Below are 22,231 nucleotides of genomic sequence, written 5' to 3' on the forward strand. Positions count from 1 at the left end.
TTGCTTCTCTGCAAATTGTAAAATATTTGTATACATTGTTGATGTATGTTACCAGGGCTACCACCACTAAACCCAACGTTCTTTGGTTTACTCAGCCAAATCTTGAAAATTTCCACAACAGCAACCAGGACGAGTGTTTGGTGAAATCCCACCTACTTCTGACAATTTCTAAATAGCTATCTACTATAGGCTAAAAGTTTGCTATGGTCCTAATCTGATATGTAAGGGGAGTTTAGACAGGTTTTGTATTTTGTTCCAATATTTGTATAAATTGATTGATAAATCTCACCGGAGAATCTAAGAAACCAAGCCCCAGAAGAACTGAAAGGAAAGGGAAAAACTGATAAATTTACCTCACACATAGTATATGATCAATAAATCTAGTGCTTGTTTCTGGTACTCAAAAAAATACGTTTACTTGTCCAAAAGTGATGGCATTTCTTGTGCCATTCTGTAAAATAAGTTTCCAGTGTTACTCTGATTAGCTTTGTCCAGAATTTCATCAGCAACATTGACAAAACAGTTTTGACATTACCCAAAATCGACATAATATGGCATTTCTGACTAACTCAAACTCATATAAGGCTCTATATATCTACTTGTGTTCAGGTGCATTCCATGGTGCTTCCTCCATTCTTCCTGCTATTTGTTATGCCACTCATCTTTTCAACGTGGCATGGCATATAGTCTACAGGAATTCACTAGCATTAACATAGCTAGTCTTCAGAAAATTTTCTACTGCAGTATATATTTCAAATATGACATCTCATTTTGCTAATTCGTATAATTTCTTTGTCCATCCAGCTTCTATCAAAATCTTGAACCTTCTGAAACTGTATTTCAGGACTCAAGTCAACTACCATGAAGCAACTCTACTTGCTTTGCACTAAAACAGTAATGTTAAAGGCTAGCTGGTATGACTATCAGTTGGCAAATAGCTAGTGGAACAAGCTATCAAGAAGGGGTAAATGATAATGAGAACCTAGGGAATGTTGCTGAAGCATAACAGCCTCAGAGTAAATACTGATCGATGCCCAAAAGTATCGCTCAGACAAGCTTCCAAGAGCTTCATTGTATCAATTGGAGTAACCGTTTCTGTGTGCCTTTTGCCATTTCCATGCAATTGACAAGCTGTCTTGAAGATTGTATTTTGCTGACCAGCCCAATTCACGGTTGACTTTGGAAGGATCACTGAAGACTTCAGCATAATCGCCAGGCCGGCGAGCAAGGTATTCCACCTTTATATCCACTCCTGTTGCCTTTTTACAAGCCTCTACAAATTCTTTCACTGAACTGCCTGCATTTGTAAAGCAACATATGTAGATGTAAGGCTTTGTCAAATGTCACAATTTTAGTAAGAATGCATCATTAGTAACTTAATAGTTACCTTTCCCCGTGCCAACATTATATATGCCAACTTTACCAGGAGTTGCATGAGCTAGAGCTTTGACATGCGCATCTATCAAATCAGTGACATCAATATAGTCTCTGATACAGGTGCCATCTGAAGTTTTATAGTCTGTTCCTCTAACCTGCACTCATCAGAAAGGTACAAAAGATCAGACGATCTATATTTCTTTAAAGAAGATTTTTTATTTTGTGAATTATGTTTGTATTCTTCATGTATCAATGGTTGAAAGTAGACCCATGAAGCAAAAATGCAACCTAGCAACCATACAACCACAAGCAGCAGCATATTCACAACATATTCCGAGTCAAAAGAGGACAACATGGCATAAAGGTACTGGTAAGAGAGAAGTAAAACACCAATGGCAAGTGTCCAGATAAGTGATAGTATAAATTCTTGTTACTAGATGCAAGGTTACTTGTCATTTTGGTTCCTAAATGCAATTCTTAAGGTGCTGAATCTTTTGGAAGACAGCATGGAGAGAAACTCTGGAATAAACAAGAATGACAACAATGAACTGAGGATGACTATGAGAACGAGTTTATATACCTTTAGTCCAGGAATAATCCCCCTGGCCGCATCAAAACAAGCACCAGATATCCGACCTTGCTCACGCAATTCTGGTCGTGGAGCTTCTCCTAACCGTCCATCAGGGTCTGAACCGATCACATTAAAGTACCTGAAGATATCAGTACACTAGTTATAACATATATTCATCATGAACCCCTAGAGGAAGCACAAGATTTATGCAAACAAAGCCACAATTTTATAGTAGAAGGAAAGCTCCTCAAATCCTTTGTATATCTGTTGGGAGCTGATAATACTTGATGATCTGCTAACAGGTGCAAGCAGTCCTTAGTTATCTCATTAAATAAATAAATTTTCCTGAAAACCATAAAAGTCTAAAGAAAAACTTTAAAAGGCATAACGTTTTCTTATTTTGATTTTCAGCATGGCACAGCTGCAAAAAGGGAAAGTGAAGCACAAACCTTAAGATCATGACAGCCATGTCAGAAGTCTTTGAGAAGTCCAATATAATATCTTCAGCCATTTTCTTTGCTTTGCCATATGGGTTAATAGGGACCTGGTTTTAGTGACAGCAGCGATCAAGGTTCTCTTCCTTCCAATTTTGTTACTTTAAACATAATATTTACTTTTTTGGAATAATAAATTGTAATAGATTGGTTTTAATATCTTCTAAATCATTAGTTTCAGACCTAGCTTATGTTTCTGAACAAAGAAAACAAAGTACTAAATGTCTCCTTAATAGCAATTTGGAGTTGAAGAAGAAATTATACACAGCAGAAAAGAAGTCATTTCAACTGTTCTAGAATAACTCACTTGAGGAGTGTCTTCTGTAATAGGCATTTTTTCAGGTTCTCCATATGTTGCACAAGTGCTTGAATAAATTAATGTCTTTACACCATGGGCAGCCATTGCCTTCACCAGTAGTAAGGTATTTGATGTAATGTTGTGATAATATCTGCATGGTGGAAAAAAAAAAACTGAAGTGGATGAAATATCATGCATCGTTACAGAATTAGGAGGAGGTAAAGCTGGATAGAGTTTTGATTATCCTCTTGTAAGTTATCAGAGCCTGCATATATCAACCGTTTGGATGGACTTGAAAAATAGTAGTAAACTGTAACTTTTGAACAGAATGCGACAATCTGCTATTCCAACAGATTAAAAAAGCTAGCTTCCTTTGGAGATAAAGTACCCTTTCCCATATAAAGTGCTTAATGCTAAAGCACAACCAACCAAATACCTTAGAGGTTCAGCTGTACTTTCACCAACATATGCAACAGCTGCAAAATGCATCACAGCATCAAAAGCATTGCCAGAAAATATTTTGTCGACCTGATATATCAATTAAGGGAAGCTAAAAACGTCCAATTTGCCTTTCAGATATTGAATTTTCACTAGATAATAAATTAACAAAGGGAACAGTACAACAGGGATGATTGTAGGATACTGCTGCTGCATCTCCTAGATCAGCATAAATAAACTGGAGCCTTCCAGGCTCTGGAAACAGTTCTTGTAGAACTTTAACAGCCCCAAGATTTCCACGAGATAGGTTGTCCTTCAAAATGAATGTAAAGTCAAACATTCAGAAAGATTAGCCTTATTATACAAGCAAAGGAACTTCCAACCATGCATCAGAATGGCTCATACCACAATTGTTACACGATATGAATCCTTTAGAAGTCGAAGGGTAGCATGAGAACCTATGTAGCCAGCACCTCCAGTTACTAAGACATGAGTTACACCAGGCTCGTGTTGAGAGAACTGAAAATTTTTAGATATTAGAAATGAAAGATAATAACCAAGACAGAGAACGTAAAAGAAAAAGGTGAAGTACATCGTGTACATTATTGAGAGGATCAATGTGTTGCTAATTGCCATTTTTAGTACATAATAGCTCTCCCCTGTAGGGAGAGTTACAGTTTCTTACTAGAAGTCTTGTAGGTAACTCGAATGTTGGCAAGAAAATGGTGCAGAACATTAAAACTAAAGAACTCTTTAAACACTTTTTCTGTTTTTTGCAAGAACTCTTATAAGTCTAAATCAATTGTTACGTCATAAACATAGAGATGCATAGAAGTTTTGATAGGTTCTAAGTTCAGAATTGTTTTTCAGAACTGAAATCTGTTTCTCCACCAAGATACTTTCTAGGAATTGTTTTTCAGAACTGAAATCTGTTTCTCCACCAAGATACTTTCTAGGGTCCAAAATGTAGATGTTGATGAAACTCCACATACAGCTAACTCTTCAAAACTAGTCATCCATCCTCCAGTAAAAAGTAGAAGTACCTTGCCAGAGCCACCACCGAAACTTGGTGATTTCTTGAAGACAAATATAAATAGTGTAATAAAGCCAGCAGCCAACAGAATTTTTCTAGGAAATTGGCTCTTCCGTCTTGCATCCACAAAATCCATGTCTGCAAGTGCTGATAAACATAGTCAGTTAGTTCACAGGTAGAGTAAAACCAGGAAACATGCAATAGTTGTCCCTGAGCTTTAAAACTAGTACGAATTGGCTGACATAAACATTCAGAACCAATAGGGTGTCAAGCCTATTTCTAGTCCTTCAGGATGATACGTGACAAAAGAATTGTGATATGACCACTTTCAGAACCCAACAATGTCAGTGCACTTCTGCATTACATTTGATTCTGTTTACAAGAAAATTTTGGAATCACCATAGCAAATGATTTAATAAATCTCTTTCAGATCAAAATGTTTTTAATCATTGACGCTTTATATTGTGAAGTTTGTATGTATTTTCTGATTTAGACTACTTGTCAAAGAGTGCCTTTGACATTAGGCCATGTTGTTTGGTCTTGTAAAGGTGTCATGTCACATGAAAGGCATGAGCCTGGAGAGCATAAGTTAGTTGTCAATGGACAATCAAGGTGGTAGTGGTAAACCTCCTATCTTGCAGAAGCAAATCCCAGTCTATCTATCCATGTTTAAAGCAACTGCAGTAGATAAATTCAATCCATAGACTGGCAGCAGCAAGACAGCAAATAGAAGAAGAATGTCTGAAGTCAAAGTTACTGCAGTAAAAAATTACAGACTATACATAAGAGGTGCTGGAAGTTTTTAGACGGTTAGGTGAAAAAATGCTGAGGCATCATCCCAATTACCGGACTGTATATCCAGTTGCTACATCTGGGGACAATTCTGATACCAAAATGCCATTATCACAAGTCCTATACTAGTCAGAGTAGTTAAACATTTGTTCCGCCATTCGACAGTGACCACATCTCTGCTGGGCAAAATGCATGTTCTAATCTTTGCAGACCTAAATGACCCTTACTACTCGAAAACTTAGAAAAACATATATGCCAAAAATCACCAACCTCAAACTGAATTGAAACTGTTATGTCTGCTGCGGCTTGATGATCCTGTAATTCTAAGAGCTTCTTGTCAACACTGTAAGCAGCATCACAAGGGTGACAAATCAGGTCTGATAGACAATTCGTCCTGTTTAATTGTTGCAATCTACTTTCTGCTGGGAAAGTAAAAGAACTTTTTATTGGAATGACTTAGATTCTGGGAATTTCATTCAGTCATTCATCCAAAGCAAAAAATGAAAATAATCACAATCAACGTTGTAAAAATTCTGCAATCTTTCAATGATCAGGTAGATTTATTCATATATATGCAGGCAGAACACATATGAGTAACCAGCACAAGGGAATCGTACATGAAAGCAGAGAGCTCTGCATAGATAAATCACTCATATAGAGCCAAAGACAACCTTACAGAAGCAATCAAACAATTGATGATCATCTCATACAAAACATTAGACCTTTACACTTGGAACATTCAGAAATTCTATTCAGAGGGAGGGCAGAGAGAGAGGAGAGAGAGAAAAGAGAAGGACAAATAGATAGAACAAGAAAGGAAAGATAGAAATCATCCTCATCAGAAAAACCAAGAAGCAACTGTTGACGGATGCAAAATCCAAATATTTGATAGTACATAAGACGAACATCTCACGTCAACTTTGCAAAACTTTTGATACAATCACATATAAAAGATTCAGAAAATTAATGGGACAGTTTCGAATACGTAAATAATAATAAAAAAAAAACCCAAATTTTACATATCGCATGAATCTGTACAACAGAGATCATATAAGATGATTAACACGAATAACCTTACTCAACATATTACAAACAGGATCAGGAAAAGATCAGAATTCACGCTTCTGAAGAAACATCATACGATCGTGCTATAGCATATGAAAACAGATCCAGTGAACACTGATGCATGCATTGAATTGCAGGAAAAACTAACGTTGGAGATGCTGACGTACAAAAGAGATGATACATTGCAAAGGGGCGAAATCAAAAGATATGTCGATGGAAAGTACACATATACAAGACTGCGTTACCTGAACACAAGATGGAAAGAGGAGAAAAATTACTAGTTCAAACTACTAAATACTACTTAATGTCAAAAGGGCTAATAAAGAAACTTAAGATGTAGAGAGAGAGAGAGGATGTGACAGATAAGAGAAGCCACTCTTTAAATTCGAGCTATCAAAGTCAAATATCAATGAAAGATGCCATTAAAGTTGTAAAACAAGAATGTGTAGATTGCTGCTTACTAAATTGTAACCGAAGAAAAGCGGACCATGTTCTGCATGAGTGTAAACAACGATCACACAAAGCCTCAAAACAAGGAGGCAAGTTATTGCACTTTAAATAAACATTCTTTAATTAATATTATTCACAAAATTAAACAGCCCCCCAACCCCACGAATATACACCAGCCAATCAATCACTAATTTTGTGATATATATATATATATATATATATAGAGAGAGAGAGAGAGAGAGAGAGAGAGAGAGAGAGATTAGACGTAGTCCTAGTCTTATGGTTAAGAAAGGGAGGGAGGAAGTTGCCATGGAATGGAAGAACTATAATATTTTTATGCAAACAGCTATGCTAACATGGATAAAAATTCAACAATGACAACCTTTCATTCTTTGACATCGTAATACCCAAGTTATAATAGTCAACCAAAAATAATACTGATCTTATTATCTTCTTGTAGTAATAATTTAGTTGGCCTTTAACATTCTTCAAATTTGACTCTTCTCTATAGCAACATGCGATACAGTTAGATTTCTTCTTTTCCTGAAAATTCAAGCGAGGTCTCCGGTGTACCCTCGCCGGCAGAATGTATTATTTTGTTATTATGGCAAAGACCACACAGAAATGTAATAACACAAGAATTTTCTGTGCACAACAATTGCAACGAACATAGGAACTTCTATAGGGAGAATACAAAACATTCTTATTTGAGCATTCTTTCTTATGATTTTCATAAGTGTAATAAACAATATAGAACTTCTATGTTTCTTTACATTCTTTATAAAGTCAATTGAATTTTTTTTTCAAAGAAAACATAAGTTACTTGATTTTGAAAATCATATTGTCCGTGTCAACGTACACCACCCTTTCTTTCGTATAATGTACTGCTTCTAGTCCCTTTTTTAATTGTTATTCAAATTACCCAACTTCATGGTATTATTCCCACAAGATCTTAAAGTCAAAACTTGACAGTAATGGTAGGGAATCAGTAATTTGGAGCTCACCTAACAGCAGCTTAATTCCCATGTAGATACCAATCAAATTAATGAAAGAAAGATAGGCTTCTTCCCCTGCCTAACTCCATGAAAAGTCCCCACACAAATCGATCACAAGTAACGTGGTGACGACTCTGTGACAAGTGACTTGAATTGCAAATGCAACCTTAAAAATGGATTGTCGAAAGCTTTGTCACTTTAATAATAATTGAAGAACAATTTTTCTGAATCTCCGGACATCTCGACCATCGCCTAGTCTTTCTTTGGTTTGGTGTAAGTTCGTTCTTGATGTTGAGGTTTCTAACAGGATGCTTTGTTTCTACTCTTAAAATGTCACCCTGTGAAGGCTGAAACTGGCTACATTACTAGTTTTGCAGATTCCCATACCATATCAGCTGATATATATATATATATATACATCGTTTGAGTCGATTCTTCAGCGGTACGCACTACTCAGCTTAAAAAGACTAGCACAAACCGACATGTACAAGCAATAATAGTAATTTTTATCACGTCACAGACAGAAACAAACTTCCACCGCAGAAGCAAGGGACAACTCCCGTCTCTCTCCTTCTCCCTGTCTGAAACATGAGGGAAACAACGTTAGGGACCACTTTCAGCTCTGAACCCGACTGTCAGAAGGCAGGGCTTTCCACCAAAATTTGGAGCTCCTCACCCTTCGTAGCCTCTTCGAAACAGATGCTCCAGCCAAAAATACAATAGTAATCGTCAGGATCAATGGCTTGAAAAAAGAAAATAACAAAAAAAAAAAGAGAGAAAAGCAAAGGAAAAAAGCACCAGAAATTGCACGAAACACATGATTCAGAAAGGGTCAAGCGAAAACCTTTCTGTTTATTACAATGTTTTCAATGAAAAGTTCACCGCAGTAATACCTATGAAAACTAGGCAGAACTAAACGACCTTCATCTTGGCAATAGAATCAGGCACAGCAGATGAATAAGATTCTTCTTTCTTCATTCCTTGAGACCCCTTCAAGCCCCTCGCGAAAAGAGGAAGAATCAGCCAACAAACGAGAAAACGCTAGGATTACTTTCAAGTTTGACGAGTAGCCTGTACATTCTAACCTTATCTATGCAGGGTTCGTGAGGGTCATGAGAGCATAAAAATAAGGCTCCCTGGATAAAAAAGATTTCGTTTCTAAACCCTTTCAAGATCTTGCAACATATTACACAGTTAATCACGACAATATGTTCATCAGAGTATGCAGGAAATAAACTGAGAGAAGAGGGGAAGTGAGAGGAGAGGGAGAGGGAGAGATAAGGGGGAGAGAGGAAAAGAGAAGGCAGACAAGGAGGGATATCATGTTGTAACCTTGGCCACAAAAATGACACCAAAGCATTATGGTACCCCTCTCATTTCTCTCTCGGCTTTGCAATCATTTCATTAAAAGAGCAAAGCACCCAACAGCGGAAGCAACCAGAGAATGACTTCCACAAAGGATTTACAGCCTCCACATTGATGTTGCACCTTGCCACCACAGCTAACCTTTCACAGATTCCGGATTTATTTGTCCGCTGCTCCCACCATGAGCATTAAAACCAGTCAGCGGCATGGATCTCTGAGCAAAGTTCAGCAGCAGCTTCCTCTGGCGCTCATCAGTGTGTGGAAGACTAGCACGTAAGAGCTCCACAGGCATTTCCCTGCTAACAGCTCTTGCAGCCTCCGGAACATTCATCTCCGCATCTGGCTGGTTCTGGTTAAATATTGATTGCACAATACTATCATATTTACTGAGGCAATACTTGGTAAGAAGACCAAAGAAGGCATCAAAGGATGCCTGCCACAGGGCAGGATTAGGAATGCTGTAGTTGCCAGCAGCCTTGGATTCAGTTAATAAGTGAGTTGCCCTTTCTAGCACAGCTTTCAAGATAATCGAGGCCCCATCTCCAGCAGCACTTCCAAGTGGTCGGAGAGGTGGCTGTTCTGAGGAACAGACTACAGCAGCAAGACAAGCACTCAGAGAATTAAGATCCATTCCACTAACACATGCTGAAACTGTTTGTGCAAGATTAATGATGGTCTCGGCTGCTTCTGAATCAGAAGGAAGGCCACCGAACAAAAATCTTAGATGACGGAAGATAGCCATACAAACTATTCGGGCCAGCTCAACACCAGGAAAAAGAAGTTGAATGAACCTGGAAATTAGTTTTCGGCCTTTGGGAAGAGAGACCAATCGCAGGAACACAATGTCATCCTTGGGAGCCAGCCCAGCTGAGCTGCCGCTTTTTCCAAGTGGATCAACAAGCTGTAGTGAAGCTGCCAAGCCTTCTAGGAGGACCTGCCGCCTCCGCCTGAGCTGAGCACCACCATCTTGAGGCTGACTGAATTGTAAAAGCCTGTCAATGTCATCAACATCAAGCAGAAGATAAAGGCCATCTTCTATTGTAATTCTGGCTGCAAGCATCGGTTCTTGCTCTAAAGGCTTATCTGACGTTTTCTGTTCTCCAGTGCCATCACCACAAGCTGAGGCAGGTGGGTCAACTTCAAGGAGTGGTTGGGGCCTACGAACAGATGAGAAGGAAACCCTTCCAAGAGCATCAACATGGAGATGAGGCTGTGATTCTGTACTATTACGGGATCTAGAGGATGACTCTCTTGTCTGGGCTGGGCAGAAACGGTGCTCTGACCCCAATTCGGCTGCTTTCTTTGCAAGACGAGCTTGGTGGTAATAATCATCCACATATGGGTCATTGGAATGGGCTGCAGAATGTTGCATTTTAAGAATACTCTCTATTTCATCAGCTGTCATATACTTGGATCTGAACTGAGGCCAGTTACTATCACTCCTCTGGCTACCAGCATCTGAGCCTTGTTGAGAAAAGCGCACATTGTGCTTACCCTTCTTTGTTGATTTGGGTCTTGAATCCTTCATATTAGCTAAACCGTATTTACTCAGGTGTGCTGGTGAAGGAAAGCTGTTATAAAGCTGAGATCGAAGTGCTGAGAAATGGGCTACGGATGGTTGAACTGAAAGGTGAAGTCTTGCTTGCTGCAACTGCTGCTGGGTTGACATTAAATGTGGTGGCAATAATCCATTCTGGAAAGGCAATTGTTGATACAAAAAACTGTTTAACATGTTAGAATGACCCCCATCAAAAAGGTTACCAGGGCCAGTCCACTGGTTCTGTGACCGAGCGTTCAGGGGAGTTAATTGAGCCATATTTCTACCATAAGGAAACCCATGAGGCAATCCAGCCAGATGCATATTGGAGTTGGATAAATGAGAGACATTTGGTGCTGAGAAGGGTGAGTGAGACCCACTAGCAAGAGATGAAATGTTCATGTGAGGTGAATAGCCGCTTGGAGAAGCTTGTTCAGATCTGCCACCAGGTGGTGGGAAGGAAGTGAAAGAAGACTTGGGCACAATAATAGGTTCACTGGCAAAGTGTTGCAGCTGTGGTTGCTGCTGAGGGTACGATGATGTTCTTTGCAGCTGTTGCTGCTGCAGTGGATAGGAAGATGTTCTATACAATGGCTTTCCAGAGGAAAGCTGAGGCTGTGACGACCATCTCTTACCTTCCGGGTAAAACTCTGAGTCAGACATATGGTCTCGCCACTCTGGAAAATCTGACTCCTGCACCCATTCTGCAGCAGATGAACCTGCACAGGTTCATGTTAACCAGAGAACCAGCAGAAAAGGGGTTCATATACAATTAAAATCAGCAGCAATTGCACAAGCAGCAGACAATAGCAAGTCATAAAGTCAAGCAAGTTACTAAAGCTCCTAAGAGAGAGAGATAGCATCAGCTTTTCTTCCATTCATGACCAAGAATACTTCTACTAACCCCTGCAGTTTTACCTATTTTGTAATTCAATAAGGTTGCCTGCAGTTCCACTCTCCTCTCAAAGATGAACTACGCTTGTAAGCTCAATAATCTTGCCACTAGAATCCCAATCCAATAGTTATAAGCAGTTTAATTTGAACAAAAGTATTAGTTCAACTAAGGATAAGAATCAGAGGTACCCATTCCTTATCAATGACATACTCATGCTCAACAGTCCATCTAGCTTTAGTCCATATCTACACAAGTAAAAGCGTAGGTGCAAGTAATTTAAAATACAAAGACATTTGAATATTTGAATGGTGTAATAAAACCCCCTTCAGACTAATTTAACTATATTTGAGTAAGAGGAAACCTTCACCTAGAATATCAAAGAGATACCAAGAAGATTCTAAAATTACTTGGGCACTCATGTTGAGGGTTTGAATGGTGGCTAGCAAGCGTTAGTTTGACAAAAGTTAAAATCATTTGGATTATGTTGACAGATTTCCATGAGATCAAGGTATTACATAGATATAATTCTAATTCACACTAAACCTCCACCTGCTATTACCCAGAAATAATTGATTACCATAATTGAATGTGCACCCCGTTCCATAAAGTTGGTTTCAAAACGAAAGTGCTTATCAAAGCTAAAAAGATTAATCCTGTCACACCATTCATAGTTATGAAATTGCATGATCATAAGGATTCAGTTTTCTCTAAAGGGAATCATAATCATCAGTAAAAGAAAAAACGTGAGGAAACATCAGTGTGTGGCAACATTTCATTATTTTAAAATAACTAGTTTCTCCTCTTTCTCTAGATTTTTGTTTACCAATCATCTCCCTTGTATCCTACCATACTGACCTCATGGCATGCCTTCATCATTTCTTATCATCAATAACCATGTATAGTCCACATGCCACGAGTACACTATCACCAGTTTACCACTATTAAGACTTTGGGTCCTAGACAACAATTTTTTAAGTGCAAAGAGAACCATCACCTTCTACATCAGATTGCTATTGAACATCAATTTTCTCTCCTCATTACCTAGCAATTAGCATGAACACCTTTCTGTTCAAATCTATCCCATATTCAGAATCAAGGTTCATGACAACCATATTTTTCTTTCCACAACATCAATGTGCATCTTAGGTTGTAGAGAACAAAAAGTGAGCATCGCCGCTAGCCATATTCTGTATCAAGGTTCATGACAACCATATTTTTCTTTCCACAACATCAATGTGCATCTTAGGTTGTAGAGAACAAAAAGTGAGCATTGCCCCTACCCAACTTTGAGGTAGTAAGCCTTCAGTATCTCTGGGTGTACCACATAGCGCACCATTACCAATATAAAACAGCCAACTAAGACCAGTTGGCATTGAAAATCTTATTGGTATTACAGGCACCATGTAAGCACTGTCAAGAGGTACTGAAGTTTTTCTCCCATTGAGGTGCATCTGAAGTTGATTACCCCCATCAATTCCTGGGAGCTTTAAAAGGGGAGGATAAACAAATAAGGAATCATTTTCTTCTCAATGAGAAAAAAGCAGCAAACACACAAACTCCATCCACAGTAAATGCAAAAACGCACAGCATGAGAAAAGAAAAGGAATGGTGGTCGTTACACACGGCAGCTACAAAGGGGATATAATATTCTGGCCTCATCAAGTGAAGGAAGAACGCTCTTTTATGAGCCAATAACACTAGTACTTGATGTTTACCCCAGCTTTTGCTATTTTGCAAGCAATTATTGAAAATCTTCTTCACATTTCAACTTGAGTTTATTAACCTTGTATAAGCCTTTGTTATTGTTTTCTTTTTCTTTGTTTTTACCAATTGAAATCTTGAAATGGTTTCTTGCCACGCGGGGCGGGGGGGAGGAGAGGCTTTTAGCTGAAGCTTAATGAAGTTCGGTGATGAGTGGGGCAAAATAGAACTTGGCCTTGGTCTGCTAAGCTTTACGGTGCAAAAGGAAGAAGGAAACTAGAAGAAAAGGAAGAATTACTCAGATAATCCAGAGTGAAGCAACCATAGATTGTGCAAAAGGTTTAAGATGCTAGAAGGAAAGTGGAAGATGTTGGAGAAAAAAGAAAAAGTACAAAAAAAATAGATGTTTAACACAAAGCAAACAGCCACAACTTCAAGGCTGAACCAAACATTTGGACAGTTTTGGTATAACCCATTCCAACAACAGGCATATACTCTCCTCCTGTTCAGCCCCAAAAACAAACCAAATAGAGATTATGGGCTCCTTTTTATGAATTCACAATTGTTTTTACAGGAAAATGAACCAGACATCAGATTATGATAACATCATTTCCTTTCTATAACATCACGTGAAACAAAGGAGATGTCAGATTACAGTAGAGTATACACAAGAAACAAACAATAAAGGAAGATGTGACACGGGCCAAGATTAAAAAGCAAATATTATCTGGAATGCCAAAGTAAGATTTAACTCGTGAACTGGAAGACATAAACAAGAATCAAAACTGAAGAGAAATAATTAACTGCAACCTCAGACCACCGAGCCCTACCCATACCTTGTTAAGATTGATGACTTTATAGGAACAAAGATTCAAATATTCAACCATAAAACCTCAAAAAAAAACCGATGTTCAAAATCAGGGAGCTTTAAGGTAGAAGTGATAGTGATACTCAATCTCATGTCTCCAAAATAAATATAATAATATCCACATTTGCCAACCAATAGTAGCATTTGAATTCAAGTCAAAAACCTTCATAGCATCAAATGTTGCCGATTATTGGTTACATTCCTCAATACATGCATGACTATTTAACAATTTTCTCACACATTTCAGCAGACAGCTCCAATTTTAATCAATTGAAATTGCATTGAATAGCATGCAACACTAGTTCCCCAAATTTAGACAGAATTCCTAATGTGCAAACAAGATCAATTGAAAATCATTGCATGCATCAGGCACATTGCTCAGATAACATATTAGTCCAGTGCATATAAACTGGAAGATGGCAAAATATGGTTGTAGGGCTAAGTTATTTATTCTAACTTCGAAGGAGAAATGGAAAAGCAGTATCTTATGCAAGACAGGCACTCACTTTCCCTTGAAAATGATCCAGATCCTCGATCTCCAATAACCCCTGGATGTCGTGGCCCAGTGACAACTCTGTTCAACTGCAAAGAGCACAAATAATATAGTATTACCGGAAAAGTAGCTTCCAAACTATTCAAGTTAAGAATCAACTAAATGTGTCAAACTCTCCAGAGGGAAAGCCAGCTTCTCTAACTGAGATAAACTGAGTCTAATGAGAGAAATAGAGTAATATTTATGATACAGACAATACATGACCAGAAAGCTTCTATCAGGAAAGTCCTTTCTCTCGTACTTATCGTATCAATCAATGTATATTTTTCACCTTTATCCTGTCATATCACCATATCTGTAGGAATCTCTAGTTTTTGGTGACAAAAACTCCTCAGTACTGGCTGAAATTGAGTACATAAGACTGAAAGGTATCTAAACAACATAAATCAAGCATGTTCCAGAATTTTTCATCAAAAAATATTAATTCCTTTGTGCAGGTCTTAACATTTGTCAAATTAATAAAATCCATATATACACACATATATACGTACACACATAACCCACCCACACACACACGGAGAGAGAAAGGGGGCTTCTACATTTCAACCCAAAGATAACTGCCCTTTCTCACAAGATAGGAAGCAAACGGGAGAGAGGTAGGGAAAGAGAGAAAAGGAATGGGGAAACAAACCCTGGGCCAAAAAATAAGAAAAAAGGAAGATAGATAACAAAGAGAATGAAACTAAAATTTACTCTACAACCTCATCGACTAGCACCAACCTTTGAAAATGTAGTTGCCAGATCATCCATATCAGATAAAGATCCCAAACCTGATCCCTGTAAGAAAAGACAGATAGGATGAGACACATTTGAGCCAACAAAACACTATTGGGGAGCCCCAAAATGGTAATAACTTTACACATACATGAGGTGTAAGTAACAATATTCACATTAAAACTTCAAAAAAGTCGCATCCATTTAATTTTTTAAAAATTTACAGAGCAACAGATATATTTACAGGTATTATTGAAAAATTTTAATATGCTATTATTCAAACTAAGACTTGAGTTTCTACCATACAACTTCTGCAGCATCATTAACCATTTATCTGCATTAGAAATGACACCTCATCAACATGAGGTCCAACAAAATAGAAGGCCAATATTATGTTTTTTTTTTCAATTAATCAAGTGTATTTGACATCAAACCTAAACACTTCTATCTTGATTTAACACCCAGTTGCGTCCACTTCTCCAACTTGAAATCCCTAGCCTCATTTAATCACATAAAAGTCAATGGCACAGCAATGATTTTGTTTTCCATAGCTAATTAAATAGATGGACTCCCATTGTATCAGATAAAAGTCAATGCCACGGCAACAACACTTTTTGTTATAACTAATTAAATTTGAATATGAAACGGCAGATAGGAGCCACAAACCATATAAATACACAAAAATCCTTTTTTTTTCCTTTTTGTATTCATCTACTATACAAAACCCACAACACCACCATATTTTCTAGTGACAACTGTTTTCCACAAGTATCATTTGTTTTAAGCATGGTTGTTCATTATCAACCTCTTTCGACTCAAAAGCCTAGTGCTTCTTCCTCCACACTAGACCCTAGTATAACCAACTTCTGTTTGTGTAAAGGCTCAAACTCAAAACAGAAACCTGGGTTGCCCAATTGATTCGAAACAATGGAGAAATAGGTTGTAATTAGACATTTTCAAAGCCCTGATACCTCGGAATTCAAAAGGCAGCAGATAGAAATATTTCCCTTCTCACCAGTTCTTTTCAACAATGTCCGAACAAGTTGTGCCAAGTCAAATAGAGGACCATCCATTCTAAATACAGTAAACGTCCCAAATTTGATGTAAAACAACCAAGAAGCAAACTTTCAGATTAGCTGAGCAACAAACTTCAATCTCAACACACACAGGCTTTCAGATTATCTAAGCAACCAAACTTCAATCTCAGGCACACACACACAGAGGCCAGACAAAATTTCATGATGGCAAGACATCTAAGAAGCACACATAGAAACGAAGTCATTGGCCGTCTATATATACCTCATCTTTGTCAAACAAATGGTACTCCTGCAAATCGTCGTCACGGGCGCCAAATCCCCCAAGTACAGGAATACTAGCGCTATCATCATATTCCTCCTCTAAACCCCCCAAGTCGACTTCCTCCACTATGTCTTTGCCGAAAAAGGCGTATTGCGATGCATCAAAAAGGGCATTTTCTGCAATTTCCATCACAACCATTCTTGTTGTCAGCTAAACAAAACAAAATTTAAGAAAATTTACAATCACGACGAATTTAAAGCATGCATCACCCAATTTTGCAGCAAAAGCAGAGCAAAAAAAAATTCAACTAGATCAATAGAAGGAAAAAGGGAAGACGTCGAAGCGAGAAGCAGTAAAGAATCACAAAACAAGAAAAAAAGAAATCATTTTTCTGACCAAAGTGGAGTAATTATTTCGAAAACCAGCAGCGAATTAATTAGTAGAAGAACAAAAAAGAGGGCGGAGGCGGAGGCCGAGCTAACCAGAAAAGGAAGAAGCAGAAGCAGGAGCAGCTGAGGATGAGGATGAGGAGGAGGCGTCGGGAAAGTCCTTGGAATCGGATCTCTCCATAATATCAGGCAGACGAAATTAAAACCCTAGATCAACCAACCTCTCCCACCGCCCCACTTTTCCTTCCACATTCGTCTATCTATCTATCTATACATATATGTATATGTATCTCTATATATGTATAGAGAGCTTTGTGTATGTATAATAGTGAGAATTGGCGAGCGAGAGAGAGAGAGAGAGAGAAAGAAGCAAGCAATATACAACACCGCTCCTTGAGGAAAATTATGCAATAAATCTATATGTATGCTTATATAGAACACAACAACAGAGAGAGAAGAAAGGAAATTTTTTCGATTAGGGTTTTGGGGAGAGTCAAATTGAGGAAGAGAGCACAGCCATAGCACTATAAAGTATGTTTGGTAAGAAAAAAGGAGAAATGTGGAAGAGAAGATTGCGTGAGTGTGGGTAGAATAGTAGTCTACAGTCGCTGGGTTGCGTATTTGCTGTATTTATGGATGGATGGACGGACGGACGGATTTGATTTGATATTCGGTTTGTTGATGATGATGATGATGCTACGGGGATCTTCTTTTCATATTGTAGTGCTCGTAATAAACTAGTGTACTAAATGTAAAAGCTCAAACGCAGTAGTTAATTAGTTATTTACAAATATCTGTTTGGATTGTGAATTATTAGAGATATTTTTACTGTAGCACTTTTTGTGATGTGATGTGATGTATGTGAGATAAAAAGGTAATTGGGAAGGTAAAAAGGTGCATTGGAAATTGTAATGATGATGTAAGCAAATAAATTTTGAGAAATAAAGCCCAATCCAAACAAAGCTTATATATTAATGTCACGTTATCTTAATTTGAAGTTAAAATTCAACTTTCATAATGCGAATATTTAGATTCGCACTGTTGCTATAAAAAATTTACCCACCTACATCTCTTAAATTGATCTCACAATTTATATTTATGATGATATGACACTGTGTCAGAATTGTATCAATAAAGGCCCGTTTGACAAGTAAATTTTTTGGGTGTTTGTTTAAAGTTTTAAGGTAGATTATTACTGTAGAAGTTGTAAAAAAAAATTTTGAAATGTGTAAATTTTTGAATATTTTGAAGTGTGTAGTTTAAAATTTTTTAAGATTATTGTACCCAAAGTTGTTAAAAAAAAATTTGTAGTAGACAAATCTAGCCAAAAATTTGCTTGCCAAACAAGGCCTCCTTAAACATGAAGAAAAAGGGCAGGAGAATTATAAGTTAAAAGGTGTTACCAATCGAGGTTGGGCCAAGTGGTAAGCAGCTTGGTTTCGCTTAAGCAGGTCTCGGTGTCGAAACCTGGCGTTCGTAGCCACCATTGTTGAGAGACTCGCCCATCACAATCAGGCGTGCGACCCGAGTCGACCAACGGATTAGTCAGGGCAAACCCCTGGATATCGTGGCTGGCAAGTGGCAACCAAAAAAAATAAAATAAGTTAAAAGGTGTTTAATTACTACTACTATGACTTTAATTTGGTTTATTTTTCCTCTAACGAGTGCACATGAAAGTCAGGTCAAGGGAAGAGAGAGAAGGAAAGAATAGAGACTAGGCTACAAATAGAATGTATTGGATTATAGTTAATTACATTTAACTCCTCAGCTATTTTACCAAATTACAAAATCTACTTTATAGTTAGATCAAATTATAGCCAACATGCTTGATTTCATCGATCCTTGGCTAACTTTGCTTGCCTCTTTATATAAGCTCGACACAAACAAAACTGAATCTAAAAGTATTTTCATTGTTGGAACGGTGGTATTAAACTTATGCTTTTTACCATTTGGGTTAGTCTGATAGGCAAAAAGGAAACGAGAAAGACATAAAGCGAAAAATAAAGGATTGAAGATGATGGGAATAATTTTGTTCTAACATGTGTATTCGATTGTGTGCTAATCAAATAAAAACAAAGTGGAGATGTTTCATATATACACCCTTAAAATAGGCACATTCTTGAAAAAAGTTTAGCGTTTAATTGCAATAGTGACCTTTTTGACATTTTTCTTGTTCATTATCTTTTTGCTTTCATGTCTTTCTAAAACAAAACCAAAAGATTAAATAAATAAAATAATTTAACTTAGCAAAAATCACATCTTTAGCTTAACACGTCTATGATCTTGGTTTTATACACCTTTATATGTAAATTGAAAGATATGAACTAAATTTAAAATTGAATATTTTTTTTTATCTTTCGCCCCCTCCCCCAATTGAATATTTTGTTTGTGAATGAAAGAAACAAGAAAGCAAAAATTAAGAAGGAAAAATATGAGTACATTGGACTTGAAAGTAAAAAAAAATAAGGCATAAATATATTGTTAGAAGATATCAATTTTGGAGGAATTGTTTACGGAATTCATGATTTGTACAATGATATAATGCCTATATTTATAAGTTTTACAAAGTGAACCTATACAATTAAACACAATGAACCTAGACTAATTAACATAACTAATCTTGCTAATAAATACTAATTGATACAATAGAATATTTTACATTAACATTGCTCCTCAAACTCAAGGTGATTGCAAGGAAACCAACTTAAATTTGCATATCAGATCATGAAAGCAACTGAGAGATAATGATTTGATATACAGATTAGTAATCTAGTCCAATGAATGAACTAAACAAAAGTTCAAAATACCATGAACAAGATATTGCCTCACAAAATGACAATCATTCTTAGACCCCTTCGGAGGTTGCGATACTTTTAATAAAAAAAATACTTTTAGGTGTTAAAAATACTTTTAAGATGTTTGGTGAACATCATCCTATAAAATTAGGAGTGAACCTTTTGGCCTTAAAAGCACTTTTAGCAAAAACTCAAATTTGGTCCTTTTAATGTAGCTTTTGTGATTTAAAAAATAAAATATTAAATTTAATCATTTTATCCTGTATTAAAAACTAAATAAAGAGATACATACATTTAAAAAATTTTCAAATCACACATTATCCAATACAATAAGTACTGATTGAATCATATCTCCAAACAATATGTTTAAAAGCACTTAAACACTTAATAAGTACTTTTATTAAAAGCTTTATTGAGGAAATACTTTTTAATAAACTACCGCAATTCTAAACGGGCCCTTAATATGTTTGATGCGCCTCGTGGAAAATATCAATATATGCAATTTGGATAGCACATTGGTTATCATAATGAATACTAATAGGAGGAAATGAGTAATAACCACGTCTTTGAATAACCAATAAAACCAAACTAACTCTTGAGAAGTATTAGGTAAAACTCAATATTTAGTTTTAGAGTTAGATTGGGCAATTAGCTTCTATTTCTTGCTACGCTGAGAAACGAAAGAATTATCTAGGAAAATGCAAAAACCTATAGTGGAATGATGATCAGTTGGATCACCAATCTAATTAGCATCAAAGTAAACATGAAATTCAAGAGAAGAATGCGCTGAAAAGTAGAGTCCATGAAAAAGGGTGCTTGTGACATAGCAAAAAATTATAAGAACTGTAGCATAGTAGATAGAACGAGGAGCACTCTTGAATTAACTTACATTATGAACAACAAATGCAACATTAGACTGCATAACAGTTAGATAGATAAGACTACCAATTGACTGACAGTATCGCATAGGATCATCCAATAACATATCATTCATACAAGTAAGGTGAATATTTGCCTCAATTGGAGTAGAAGTAATCTTACTTTTTGTTAAGCTAGTGAAAGTCAAGAGATCAGAAGCATATTTTGCTTGAAATATGTAGTATCTATTGGTATTTGAAGATACCTCAAGACCCAAGACATAAATAAGAAATTCAAACTTTTTCATTTCAAATTGTTGACTAAGGGATTGATTGAGCTGTTGAATACCTTCTAAATAATCATAGGTGAAACCATATCATCAATATAGAGAAGTAACAATATGGTACCAGTTGTTGTGCGGCGAAGAAAAAGGGTAGAATCGTAAGAAATGGCTAAACTTGGCAAACCAAAACCGAAAAGCTTGTTTAAAACCATATAAGGCATGATGAAGATGACAAACCTTGTGCGAAGGATTAGAAAAATCAAGAGATAGCGTCATATAAATTTCATCAAGAAAATCACCATTAAGAAATGCATTTTTCACCTCCATTTGAAAAAGAGGCCAACAATGAATAGCAAGGATAACAATAAGAGTTTGAACAGTTATGAGACAAGCAACTGGAGGAAAAGTCTTCGTAATCAATACCGTATTTCTGACTATAACCTTTGGCAATAAGTTGAGCTTTATAATGCTCAACGGATCCCTTAGAATGAGTTTTAATTTTGTAAACCCATTTATAGCTAATAGCAATTTTGCGATGAGGCAAATCGACTAAATCCCAAGTATGAGTTTTTACCAAAGTATCTAACTCTTCTTACATAACTTTCTACCATAATGGGTTAAACGAAGTTTTGCAAAATGAAATAGGTTTATGTAAAATCGCCAAAGCAGAAAAGTATTGATAATCACAAAAATAGGATAGTTGAGTTCTTACTCGAGAGGGATATTGAGGAAGAGCAAGATTTGATGGATTCACGAAAGAAGACAACTCACCAGGAGGCATAAAGGGCTGTTCTGAACCTAGACACTCAATTGAGGGACACAACAAATAGATTAATAGAAAATTAGTAAAATGATATGGTATGGAAGAAGAATGTGAAATAGTTTGAGGGACAGCAGAAAAGTATTTATGCTCCTATAAATTGACATTGCGAGAAATATGCAACCTACTAGAAGTGGAATCATAATATCTATAGTCTTTATGAGCAATTCCATGCCCAAGAAAAAATAAAGATGAGTATGATGCTATAATTTGAATCGTTCATGAGAATGAATAATCACAAACATGCACATTAAAAAATCCTAAGATATGACTAGTCAGATATAGTTCAAAATAATATCTCATATGGAGATTTATTTTGAAGGATAGGAGATAGAACTCGGTTAATAGTATATACAGTAGTAAGAGCAGCCTTTCTTGAACATGGTTCCAATAAAGATGCATAAATTAGTAGAGACTGAATAGTATTTAAAATGTGACAATGCTTGAGTTCAACTTTACCATTTTGTTGAGAAATCCTCCCCGAACAAAATAAATGAGGTAAGATGTCTAGAGAGATTAATGTAGACTCATAATCATCAGAGGTGTATTCATTTGCATTATCAGATCTAAAAAGTTTAATAATTTAGGAGAATTGAGTTGTACCATTGCATTAAATTTATGAAAAATAGAAAGAAGTTCAT

General features: G+C 36.7%; 2 protein-coding genes across 5 annotated transcripts; both read right to left on the reverse strand.

The window, feature by feature from the left end:
- Positions 1–769: 769 nt before the first annotated feature.
- LOC113772262 (UDP-arabinose 4-epimerase 1-like) lies at positions 770–5,329 on the reverse strand. The gene is made up of 10 exons (XM_027316852.1): positions 5,274–5,329; positions 4,222–4,358; positions 3,584–3,697; positions 3,384–3,491; positions 3,177–3,268; positions 2,750–2,891; positions 2,398–2,492; positions 1,958–2,087; positions 1,388–1,532; positions 770–1,297 (listed from the first exon to the last, which is right to left on the reverse strand). Exons 2-10 carry the CDS (start codon positions 4,345–4,347, stop codon positions 1,077–1,079), a joined length of 1,173 nt encoding a protein of 390 aa, XP_027172653.1. The 5' UTR covers positions 4,348–4,358; positions 5,274–5,329; the 3' UTR covers positions 770–1,076.
- A 2,669-nt stretch (positions 5,330–7,998) lies between these two features.
- On the reverse strand, positions 7,999–17,415 carry LOC113769915 (protein PAT1 homolog 1). 4 transcript variants are annotated; one of them, XR_003468350.1, is made up of 6 exons: positions 16,928–17,415; positions 16,446–16,621; positions 15,153–15,209; positions 14,386–14,461; positions 8,407–11,134; positions 7,999–8,201 (listed from the first exon to the last, which is right to left on the reverse strand). XR_003468350.1 is itself a non-coding variant. In XM_027314237.1 (5 exons), the coding sequence occupies exons 1-5, from the start codon at positions 17,013–17,015 to the stop codon at positions 9,015–9,017; spliced, it is 2,517 nt and encodes an 838-aa protein (XP_027170038.1). In that variant the 5' UTR covers positions 17,016–17,415; the 3' UTR covers positions 8,294–9,014. The 4 variants fall into 4 exon arrangements, 1 of the variants encoding a protein (XP_027170038.1); XR_003468349.1 differs by having other exon boundaries at positions 7,999–8,215; XR_003468351.1 differs by lacking the exon at positions 7,999–8,201 and having other exon boundaries at positions 8,294–8,503; positions 8,599–11,134.
- Positions 17,416–22,231: the final 4,816 nt, after the last annotated feature.

Source organism: Coffea eugenioides, chromosome 5, assembly GCF_003713205.1.
Source record: "Coffea eugenioides isolate CCC68of chromosome 5, Ceug_1.0, whole genome shotgun sequence".
NCBI classification, from domain to species: domain Eukaryota; kingdom Viridiplantae; phylum Streptophyta; class Magnoliopsida; order Gentianales; family Rubiaceae; genus Coffea; species Coffea eugenioides.

What these genes read in the sequence shown, in the direction of transcription:
- LOC113772262 (XM_027316852.1), bottom strand. Translation starts at nt 4,347, where the DNA reads ATGGATTTTGTGGATGCAAGACGGAAGAGCCAATTTCCTAGAAAAATT. An exon ending in AGTACAGCTGAACCTCTAAG is followed by an intron (nt 2,892 to 3,176) that starts GTATTTGGTTGG and finishes TCCACCATGCAG; the next exon opens with ATATTATCACAACATTACAT. An exon ending in ATGGCTGTCATGATCTTAAG is followed by an intron (nt 2,088 to 2,397) that starts GTTTGTGCTTCA and finishes TGATATCTTCAG; the next exon opens with GTACTTTAATGTGATCGGTT.
- LOC113769915 (XM_027314237.1), bottom strand. Translation starts at nt 17,015, where the DNA reads ATGGAGAGATCCGATTCCAAGGACTTTCCCGACGCCTCCTCCTCATCC. An exon ending in ATTTGTTTGACAAAGATGAG is followed by an intron (nt 15,210 to 16,445) that starts GTATATATAGAC and finishes CTTTTCTTACAG; the next exon opens with GGATCAGGTTTGGGATCTTT. An exon ending in TGGCAACTACATTTTCAAAG is followed by an intron (nt 14,462 to 15,152) that starts GTTGGTGCTAGT and finishes TGCTCTTTGCAG; the next exon opens with TTGAACAGAGTTGTCACTGG.